Source organism: Sphaeramia orbicularis, chromosome 12 (assembly GCF_902148855.1).
Source record: "Sphaeramia orbicularis chromosome 12, fSphaOr1.1, whole genome shotgun sequence".
In the NCBI taxonomy this organism is placed as follows: Eukaryota; Metazoa; Chordata; class Actinopteri; order Kurtiformes; family Apogonidae; genus Sphaeramia; species Sphaeramia orbicularis.
The window spans coordinates 25977488-25989470 of NC_043968.1; the positions used below are offsets into that span (position 1 = coordinate 25977488).

An 11983-nucleotide genomic window follows, 5' to 3' on the forward strand; every position below is an offset into this window, starting at 1 on the left:
TGATACACAGTATTTTTTTCCTTTTTTTTTTTTTTTTTAACCAAAATAGATTTTAGAAACACCCAAACCACCATCTTTCCCTGACCTTAACCAAGTAGTCCCAAAAGCCAAGCATGCCTCTAATGAAAAGCAGCTTCAAGCAGTATTTGAACTCATTTTTGGAAGGCTTGAATGTCTAATGCATGGCTTCTGCTGGCTCTGCAGCCGAAAAAAAATTACCAGACTGTGTTAAAATGGCAGAAAAATAGGCTCTGTCTTTTTCTGTGCTACATAAAATAATGTACATAATTTAACATTTACTGGTTGGAAAAACATTGTAAGAAAATATGCCCATGACCTCAAGAGTGTGTAAGCTGCAATATTTATTTTTCCAAAGTTGCTAAAGGAGACAACAGCCAAGGTCAGAATATGAAATGGTTTCAAATGGTAACAAATCTTCGGTGACTCGCTCTGCCAAGCACACGGCTGCACCAATGACAACACGGCACATTCAGGGACAATGAGATGTCATTTATAGAATTGCACCCTCAGACGGAGCCCGACAAATGATGCTATAGCGCTCTGCCCTGCGCTCTGTCACCAGTGACCCTTTTTTCACACAGGCGCCACTGAGAGTTGCGCAGAAACATCAACTAGCCACCATTATAAACCCAGGCTCCAGTTCCCCTGCAAACCAGTGACTTTAAATCTGTCAGCATGAAGGTGAACATTAGCGCCTGCTGTTAAACTATAAGTACTAATGTGCACAATTTGAGCAAATGCATAAACCTTGTCATTATATTACCCTTACATTCAAGTGCATGTCCCTCTATATTACTCCACTTAAATTCTCTGCTCAACTGCCATAGAACTGAAGATATTTGCCTCCTTATGCCTTTATGTGATTTGGCATGAAAACAACCAATGGTCAAGGTTTCTTCATTTGTCTTCCAGTGGGAGAAATTTGTCAACGCTTCTGCCATAGTACACCAAAAAAATAAGAAAAGAAAGTATAGATGGACTTCTTACCCCGCCCCCCGAAAGGGAGGCAAGGGGTATTATTTTTGGTTCGATTTGTTTGTTTGTTAACACTCTAGCAGCAAAATTATTGGTTGAATTCATACCAAATTGGGCTTATAGATTGACAGCAACCCAGAATAGATCTGATTACATTTTGGGAACAATAGGTCAAAGTTAAAAAATTTTATGAAATTTTTCAATCTTTTTTTCCCATTTTGCTTACAAAGGGCCAAATTCCAAATGTCTGTGGCAGCAAAACTATTAGTTATAGTCATCCCAAATTGGGTTTATAGATTGCCAGTGACCTAGAATAGATGTCATTACATTTTAGGAAAAGCAGATCAAAGTTAAAGTTTTAATGAATTTTTTCAGTCTTTTTTTCTCCCTTTTGTTTATAATGGGACACATTTCATATGTCTGTTGCAGCAAAACTTTTGGTTGAATTCATACCGAATTAGGTTTATAGATTGCCAGTGACCCAGAATAGATGTGGTTAAATTTTGGGAAAAGTTGGTCAAAGTTAAAATCTGTTATGAATTTTTAATTACTGGCGGCATTGTACCTGTCGCTAAAACGCCCTCCTGTGGTGCAACAGCGGCATTGTAGCCCTCCTGTGCTGCAACATCGATCGGACATGGGGACACGGGACACCGGACGCCCGGACGAACACAGAACGTGCATTATTGTATAGATAGATTTTTTTTTCCTCCCATTTACTTATAATGGGTGGAATTTCAAATGTCTAAAAAAAAACATCAATTTTGTTTCAATTTACTTTAAACTTGGCACTTATATAGAGGCAATTGACATGATATAGACATGATGACATCAGCTGGATCGATGCCAAAATAAGCTACAATGCGTGTGAGGGGTGGGGTTTGTTCTGCCTGGCACCACTTGTGTTTTGTGTGGTTTTTTTTCTATGAATAAAAGGTTAAATGGTGTGATATACAGATATTCTAGCATTAACAGAGAGCCCACTAATATGCACACTAATACTCCGATCATTATCCCATATCTGGAATTATCAGATTATGAAGTGATCATGTAAACAGCATCATGTGATGTGCTTTATCAAATACTGGCAGTCACCTGATTACAAGAAATTAGATTAAGACAACTGGATTTCTCCCAAATAATCCAATGTCTTTGCGTATGTATGCAAGTTAATCTGATTTATTTGATTCTTTTACATCTGCACATGTTTTAAAGCAGTCAAATAATTGAAAACAGAGGTGACTTAGTCAAACAACCTCAAAACACATCTACCGTATTTTGGTTGGTCTGTATAAAATCATTCAGGAATATTGAGTTGAGATGGTAGATATGTTTGGTTTTTTTTATTGTTGTTGATTCTTTTATTATAATGAAAATGCCCGATGCTGTACACATTTAGTTTAATGTAAAGTAGTGGATCAGGGGAAAAGGACAGGCAAAAAATAAGCTTTTGCTTCAAGCTTATTCCTTTTTTGGTTTTTGTGTTTATTATAATTATTGTATTAAGTGCAATGATTAATGTACAAACCAAAATAAACAATTCATTCATTCATAAATACAGACAATAATACTCTATAGTGTTGGGCCTATGATGTAAAAACTTAAAATGTATAATTTATTTTCACTAAATACAGAATACCTCCATTATTTATTTATTTATTAGCTCTGTGTTCTGTCATTTCCATATTGATGTTTAATATGATTTTCTACATGTTTCTGCCCTTGAGCAAATTCAGCTTAATTTGGTTACAATGTGTTTATAGTTACACGACAAACATCAATAATTCAGCTCAGGTCTGGAAATTAGGTACAGATCAATGTGGGCTGTGTGTTGGCTCTGGTACTAAGCTTTGTGTGTGCAGGGAACATACAGACTGACTGAAATCAACTACATAAGCTCTGAATTGCCGTACACTAGGAGCACACTAGGAGGAAAGAGTCAGCATATTTACCATCTCTGAAATCACAACAAACTTTAGAAACACAGACAACAACAAAGCCATAGTTTGTATGTGTGGAAACATGTATGAACTTGTTGAATTTTTTTTATTGCCTGTATTTAAAAATGGTTTCTCTCTGTAATTGTACAGAGAATAACCCAGCCTTCATTTGCCCCTTATTTTTTTTTTTTTTTTTTTTTTTTTGCACGTATCGATAAATATTTTGTGCTAATAATATGCTGGGACAAACACGCCCATAAAATTTTGCATCAAGTGTAATTTGCACTGTTTTGCCGAAAAATTTCTACACTGCAAAAATCAAAATCTTACTAATTGTGTTTTTCTCATTTCTTGTCAAAATATCTCATCACACTTAAAATAAGACATAATCACCTAAAGAGTAACTTTTCAGTGAGATATAAGAACCTATTTTTAGACAATAGATCTTGAAAATTTTATTTCAAGAAATCTTACCAAGATAATTTTCAGTGGATTTCTTTTTTTTCTTTTTTTGCTTAATTAAAGATTCGTTTGCTTAATTCAAGTCAAAAAAAATCTGCCAATGGAACAAGTGAAAATTATCTTGGTAAGATTTCTTGAAATAAGATTTTCAAGATCTCTTGTCCAATAATAAGTTCTTATATCTCACTGAAACGTTACTCTTTAGGGGATTATGTCTTATTTTAAGTGCGATGAGATATTTTGACTAGAAATGAGAAAAATACACTTGATGAGATTTTGATTTTTTCCAGTGTAGCTTCTTAGTTTTTTCTCCGCATTTCAACCACTACTTAGCCACACTGAAGTCTTTAGTGGACAGAGATGCACACTCACAGAGTTCTCTTCAATCACACCAACATTCATGCTTCCAGACTATTTAACCTCTATAACACCATCTCTACTGAAATGTCCATCACAGTAAGTTCAAGCTATTAAAATAATTCAGACAGAAACCTGTTTGCCTAATGTCTGACACTCAAGCTAACATTATGTGTCACTCAGTACATCTGGGATTTTGCAGAAACATTCGCACCGATGTTCTGTTTGATGTCACAGCTGGATGCACATCACAGCGCCTCCAAACTTTGAAAGGAAAGTGTGCACATTTATGCACAGCTCAGCAGCTGGAACTCCATTATCACATGATCAGCCTGGATCTGACAGATGATTAATGCTGTGTGTTCTGCATCTGTTACACCCCAGGATTATAGGAAAATAAGAATATATGGACATAAATATACGTAATAAATCAGTCTGGTCATCAGTACTTTTTATTTATATTTTATTTTATTTTTTTCCAGTCCTAATACCTGCACTGCGACTCACAATTTTAACTGTTTTGATTGATTTTAAGAAACTGTTTTTAGCTTTTATTTTAACTGTCTCTTATTCTTGTTTTAATTCCCTCCGCCAAGGAACAACGGAGGTTGTGTTTTCGTCAGGGTTTGTCTGTTTGTTTGTCTGTTAGCAAGATAACTCAAAAAGTTAAGGAAGGACTTTGATGAAATTTTCAGGACACTAGCACAAGGAACAAATGATTACTTTTTTGGGGGGGGGGGGGACTGATCTGCCTTAGTGGAGGTCTGTGGTCTCCAAGTGCTTTTCTAGTTTCTTTCTTTCTTTATTTTTATCCTTTCTGCACTTTCCTTTTGATTCATGTTTTATTCTCTATGCTTTTAATGTAATTTTATTTGTTTCTATGCCTTTGAATTGCCTTGTGTATGAATGGTGCTATACAAAAAAAATTTGCCTTGCCTAAATACCTAAAAAATACCTTTACAAACCAGAGATAACTTGCAACCTCATCCCTCTAATATCTGACTGAAGATTTAGCGGCATTAATTCAGTATCATTCAGCCTGACAAATTCAAAGACATGGAGAAACAGACTGATGCAGACAAAGGCATTAAGTTTGTGTGTGGTTAACGCCAACCTCCAGCAGGCAGTAGTATCACCTGCTGAACTAAATATGAACATTTCCAGTGGTCTTTTGTGAATAAGATTTTTTCAATAAGGCATATTTGCATATATCTGCATAGAAAGAGATGGATTTTGTGTTGAGTGTTTGAATAGTCTCCCATTTACATCCATGCAAATCACATTTGAGTGGATATAAATTACAGTGGTGTGATCTGGTATGCTGTGCAGTTTGCAGTGAATTCCACCCTTTTGCTTTGTGCATTACACGCAGTATTCCATACTTGGATCTGGCCTTATGTTTGCTCATGCCCTCCTGTCAAAAAGATAGAGTTACAATGAAGATGTGAGCCCTATCTGTCATTGCAAGTGCTTTTTTTTGACACACCACATAGTTCTAATTCCCTGCATGTGACTGTGGTGGGTAAAATAATCAAGACAAAAGGTCATGTTCAGTTTGCCAAAATAAACTTAATTACACAAATAATCTGAGATCCCCAGCGAGGTTTAGCCAATCTATATGTCAATGAACCAAGCAGATAAGATGCGGGAGGTGGTAAATAAGGCGTAAACGCAGCTTGTAACATTGTACGCTTATGGCATACGATACCATGTCTCTTCCAGTAATTACCGTACCACTCCTGCATCCCCATTTGAAATCTGACCGTTGTCTGTCAATGATAACACACACACTGTGCCAGATGGTTTATGCAGTGTGGTCCAGCTCATCCACACTTCATTAGAGAGAGGGAGTGCAGTGAGAACACTACAGTGGTGGAATGGATTAGCCACCGTGGCCTGCTCACTCCGTTTCCCTCTGCTGTGAAGCTGAGAAAGGCTCATGTCAGCCTACTGGGGTAGAAAGGAGGAGGTGCAGCACGAGAAAGATGGGATTTGGTGATAGTGATCATGAACAAAAACAAAAAAAGGCAGTGTTTGTCAACCTTGGGTTGCAACCCCACGGTGGGGTCACCTGGAATTCAAATGGGGTCACCTGAAATTTCTAGTAATTGATAAAAATGTAAAAAAATTACTAATAAAGAATATTTTTAAATGATTCAATATATATTTCGTTATAATTAAAACACCACACACTTTTCCTAATGAAAATCAAGTTCAAATAACATGCAGAATATAAAATCTGGAAGGGCATGTCTTAATTGACCCGATCATGTGACGGCATACGTTACTACGCTGCAACCTGCCCGGACACAGTCGCAGTCAGAAAACTGGATTAAACAGAAAATGGAAAGTTTTCTTCACCCACCTAGCCCCGCTAAGACATCACCAAGAGAAACTGAGAAGCAGACACCAAAAAGGTGTATTTTATACATTATATAGCCTAAATGTCATCTAAAATTAACATTAATTTGCAACATAGTATAGCAAACTATTACATGATCAAAAACAAATTAATTTTAGCAAAAAAAATGTCTGGGGTCACCAAAAATTTGTGATGTTAAAATGGGGTCACAAGCCAAAAAAGGTTGGGAACTACTGATCTAAGGTGTTGTTTGTTTTGAAAAGAAAGAGGATAAAAGTGTTTAACTCTTCATAAATATAGGTTCAAATGAGTCAAGCTATTTATGGAACCACCCCGACTTCTGTTTTATTTCATGATTGTTTCAGAATAAATGTGCTAATAAATACAGAACCTCTATATCAAGTCTGAACGTTGAAATGAGTTCAAATACTTCTGTTGCTGCTCTGTTCCTTGCAGGATGAGTGAGCGATACACGCAGATTGGAAGCAAAACGGCTCTTCTTGTAGCGGTGCTTGTGATCAGTGTCTGGGAGATGTCTGCACCGACAGAAGGCTCTACAGGTGAGTACAGAAACACAGCAGCAACATCTGCTTCCATCTTGTCCCATAAGTGCATTTTTTCAGGACTCATTGCGTCCAGGAAAAACAAATTGCTGTTCCTTTACTCGTTGATGGAGTTCACTTGTCAATATCTGTCTCCTTACACCAAAATGTCTGTTTGTTAGTGGATCAAATAATCCTTCCAATGTGTGAAGCCAACAGCTTTCACACACATCACCTCTGTCTGGTGGTTTAGTCGTTTGTGCTGTTTTCAGAATCAGACTTGTTCATGGTGCTTCATTAGAAGTTCAAACATCAGTTGTTCTGACTCTAATGATCTATGTAAACACAAGCTGCAGGTAGTATTTACATTTCTTATATATTTATTAAAAAACATGTATTATTTACAACTGTTGTGGCAACAGAAAGCATTTGTAAGTTCCTGAAAACATGCACAAATATTTAATCCTACACTTTCCCTAATGTATGTCATCGTCTACATGACATGACAAGGATAGTGATGACGATATTGAACATAATGATGATGATGATGTCTGTGAGGAAAATGATTGTGAGGCTGTGAAAAGGGGAAATCGACTTAAAGGGGTCATATATTTGTTAAACCCACTTTTATTAGTCTTTGGTTCATTTATTTGTGTATTTGGACCCTAATAGTTTAAAAAGTTTGAATTTGAACCCTCCAGGTGTTGCAAAGCTGTCTTTAGATTAATTTACGCAAAAATCCATTTGATTTCTACAACCCGTTTTAATTCCTGCTTAATTTGCTACATCTATAACTAGTTACGTCACAACATTTGCTCATATAAGGTCAAGACTCCCTACGAACATTTCTCCGAGTACCACATAATTGTTTGTCAGCAGCAGCGGTTGTAGTCCATACTGAAAATATGTCCAAACTTCGAGCCAATTTCCTAAAATGTTCAGTTGTTGGTTGAACAGGACAGAGCAGCAAAGCCAACAACCTGGAGGGGGCGGGGCCTGAAGTGGCTCATGTGCATTTGAAGGGCCAGCGCTCAAAACGACCTTTCTGGTGTCATTACTCAGAAATAGGGTTGAAGATGGACCTGTGGAGTTGAATTAATGAAGAAGTCAGACCAGTGGCGGCTGCTCGTCTTTCAGACAGGGGAAGCTCATTGTCGGCTTACATAAAAAAAAAAAAAAAAAAAAAAAATAGATAAATAAATAAAATCGTCAAGCTATTTAAACATAAATTCGGCCCTCTGTTCCTTTTTAAGAAAATGGTCAGTGACCTTATCGTACCAAGTAGGCGTCTTTTCCAGGGACTGGACCAGTGTCCTCTCAGTGTCCAGCAGAGCTGGGCTGCTTAGATTGCCTTGGCCCATTGTGTTGCAGGTGTAAGACTTCAGCCTTTTTAAACTAGAGATGCTCCTTTCACTCCGACCTAGCCGACAGTTTGATTGATTTAACTATCTACAAAACGATATTTAACTCAAACAAGAAATTATTAAATTATGTAACCGAAACAAGAAAACGCCGAAATTATGTTAAATTGAAACAAGGAAGTACAATGAGTGTGTTTTATTTACAGTGCAAGAAATGAACAAGTTATTTCGTAGTGGTTTCTCTCTCTCTTTCACAGCAGAATGTGCGACGGCATTAAACTGAACTGTGTCAGTGAAGGAGTAGATCTGAAAACAGCTGTCAATCAAACAGGATTCAGCCTTTCGACTGATCCTCCAATCAGCACGTGAGATTCTGGCGTCCAGCCCGGCCAAGCTCCGCCCACAGCTCCATTCACCCCCAGAGACGCCCGGCGTCCGGGGGCGGGACAACATCGTGGCATTTATCCAATTACCGTCCAGTTTTGACACAATGAAAAAAATTGTTCCACTCAGTCCCACTGAAGCCCAGAGACGCCCGCAGTCTACGGACAAATGCACTGAGCAGAGATGTATGAGAAAACAGCGCAACGGCAATGTATGAGAAGTGAACAACATCGCGTCCATTGATTTGTGATAAAGCTGATTCTGAACGAACTCATCTTGGAGATGAACGTGTTCTAACACATTTGTAGTCAATAAAATGTCAACACAGCCATACATATTTAACCATTTAATTTTCATAATTTTAGGGGAAGCCGGGCTTCCCTTGCAGTCTATGAGAAATCGCCACTGAGTCAGACCCAAGCAGAGCATTTACAGTTTATGTAGACCACAGGGAAATGTTTTAAAATGCATAATTCCATTTAAAAACAGCAAAATATCACTCCTTTAAGGGGCTCCCCTTGGTACCTAAAAGAAGAAAGGAAGCAAGAACAAAGGGGTGTGCAGGGCAGGTAGACATTTATGACAGGATGTGGAGTGATCCTGGTCCTGAAATCCAGATAAAATGGTGTCCCTTTGGAGATTTTAGACTCTGCACCACCATCATTAACAAAGATGGGAAGAGGGAATATCTTTTGGAAGAGAGGTGTTCATTCCTCCTGTGGAGCTCGTAGACTCAGTCAATGCCAAGGCAGACTGAAGCTGTTTTAGAGTCCCAACACTTTACTACAACACTTGATGTTGTTTTCTTCCTCTCATTTGTCACCCCTTTGTATTTCATATGGCTCCTCCAGAGCTACTGAAGACATAAAACAGATGGTTTCACAGGCTGAGCTCCGCTTCTATGACCAGTAAACCGACAGTGATGGACACAAAAAGACTGGAGATCCCCATTGAGAAGCTGATTTTCAGAGCTAATTGGACCTGGAGGGCTTAGAATGGTTTGAATCTAAATGAAGTGGCATTAATGAAAGAATTATATTCTGACAGCCAAGAACAAAATGACATTTTCCAAAAGTATAAAAATTTGGATGAAATATCCATAATTTAAGTAAAGAAGTGCTATAGTTTTTTGCTTCCATCTTTTAGGTCCCAATCAGATTGTCATGTGGATCCAGGGGGTCCTAGGAGGCTAAAGTTACCCCCCCCCCCCCCTTCTCTCTAGTCCATCCATCCCTTCACTGAGCTGTGAAGGAACCAGGTGTTTGTTTTTTTTTGTTTTGTTTTTTTTGTAAGCTTGTTAGTTTTAGTCATAGTGTGAAACCTCAGAAATTAAAACTAAGAAAGGACAGACACAGGACAAATGATGCTGTGCACACTGTCACTTCTCACCATGCAGCAGACCAAATACAATGTCACTGTCATAAATGGGGCAGTAATTGGATTGAAACAGCTATTTTAAAGGTATGAGTCAAACTCAGCACATTAAAAGTGTTGTTGAGTCGTCACTAGTAAAACCCAGGGAGATCAATTACAGCAACTCAGCAGCATTACTAGTGGAGGCCAACCCACATGTTTCATCACTCGGAGTCCCGCTGACAATACGCAGCCTCGGGTAATTGGTGAGGTACAGGGGGTGCTGCTGCCGGACGGGAAGGATGTCCATTTGTTAACATGATAGACAACACACATACCTTTGTTGACCAATTAGATAGGAGCTGAAGTACGTACCTTTGATTGGCAGAAATCTCCACTCAAGGCGCTCATCATTTCAGCGGTGTGGATCAGGATAATCTAACGCACACTGTATTTCTCTCTGATAGCCACCGCAGCCCCTAATTTCCCCCGAGTGTTATTTCTGTTGCTGTAAACCTGTTATTATTCAAAAGATAAAATGAAGCCAGAACATGTCTGAAATTGAGATCACATATTTCCTTCCAAAGAACACAGCAGTGAGAAAAAAAAAAACAACAAAAAAAAACAAAAAAAAAAACTAAGCCTAGCCTCTGAGAACCGGGGCAAATTTAGTCCATTTAAGCAAAGAGAGAAGATGATTTACTAATGCCCATAAGAGCTTGCCTTCTTTAAATAACCAGCCTCTGTTGACAAAGATGAACTCAGGGTTTTTCACTATCAAACATGCTTTTCTACTCTTTTGACAGTTATGTAAATTCATTTTATTTTCCTCTCTGATATATGAAAAAAAGAAGGTTTGACTTTGCTCCCTCTTGCCAGACAGTGATACTCCAAGGCTCCCACAGTGGAGGAGTTTGTCCTATTGCTGTGGATGTTTACAACACAGACTTAATAAGTGCCAGTGGTCATTCTGTCTGCCTTTGTGTTTGTCCTTTATTGACCAGGACCAAAGCAGAGCAGGGAGAGGAGTCAGGCAGGATTCAGGCCCAGAAGTCGTGCGGACATCTAATTTATTTTAATTAAAGTCTATAGTGATCGACCTTTTGAGTTTCCTCAAAGAAAACACACGCACGCTGTCTGTAACATCTCTAAATTGTGTAGGTTGAGAGGGTCAGGTTGTACACTGTATTAGAGAAGTCATATGTAAAGCATATACAACATGATATCATGAAAGCACATAAATATACACGTCACTTTTAATTGGTGTTAATTGGTATGTTAACTGTACGCATTATAAGCTTCCTGTGTGTATGTTCATGCCATCTCATATACCACGCACTGAGGGTTAGAGTTATGTAAACTGGAGATCTTGACGTAAATTGACACGTGACCAAATGGCATTTAATAACACGTGAAAGGACAAAAATGTGTACGTACAGCACGCCAAATGCCAGAAGAACTGACGTGACATACGACGCAATTTCATGAGATCAGTCAGATCAGTCAGATATGTAAAAAGGGGAAGCTGCTATTTCAGTATTATCATATATATCATATATCATATTATTATAATATTATCAAATAGAGATGTACAGACAGTGAAATTCTGAGCTAATACATAAAACAAGAGGTGCCAGGCACAACAAACCCCGCCCCTCGCACGTATTGTAGCTTATTTTGGCATGGATCCAGCTGATGTCATCATGTCTATGCATGTGCTGATGTCAGCATATTAATTGTCTCTATATATGTGCCAAATCTGAAGTAAATTGAAACAAAATTGATAGACGTGAAATTTCACCCACTGTAAGTAAATGTAGGCGACGCGGTGGTGCAGTGGTTAGCACTCGTGCCTCACAGCAAGAACGTCCTGGGTTCGATTCCAACACCAGTCGGCAGGGGGTGGGACCTTTCTGTGTGGAGTTTGCATGTTCTCCCCGTGTCTGCGTGGGTTCTCTCCAGGTACTCCGGCTTCCTCCCACCACCCAAAGACATGCACTAATAGGATGATTGGTTAATCTAAATTGCCCATAGGTGTGAATGTGAGAGTGACTGTTTGTCTCTACATGTCAGCCCTGCGATGAACTGGCGACTTGTCCAGGGTGTACCCCGCCATCGCCCCTATGTAGCTGGGATAGGCTGCAAGTGACCCCCGTGACCCTAGTGAGGATAAAGCGGGTTCAGAAAATGAATGAATGAATAAGTAAATGGGAGAAAAAAAGATTT

The 11983-nt window shown here is 38.6% G+C and overlaps 1 protein-coding gene across 3 annotated transcripts in view; it reads left to right on the forward strand.

Annotated features, from left to right (window-relative positions):
* LOC115430465 (chemokine-like protein TAFA-2) overlaps positions 1-11983 on the forward strand; it is a 94145-nt gene that overhangs the window by 44681 nt on the left and 37481 nt on the right. For all 3 annotated transcript variants that reach the window (XM_030150491.1, XM_030150489.1, XM_030150490.1), the window contains exon 2: positions 6574-6677. In XM_030150491.1, coding sequence (XP_030006351.1) covers positions 6575-6677 — 103 coding nt within the window. In that variant the 5' untranslated portion in view covers position 6574. The remainder of the gene's footprint in view (positions 1-6573; positions 6678-11983) is intronic.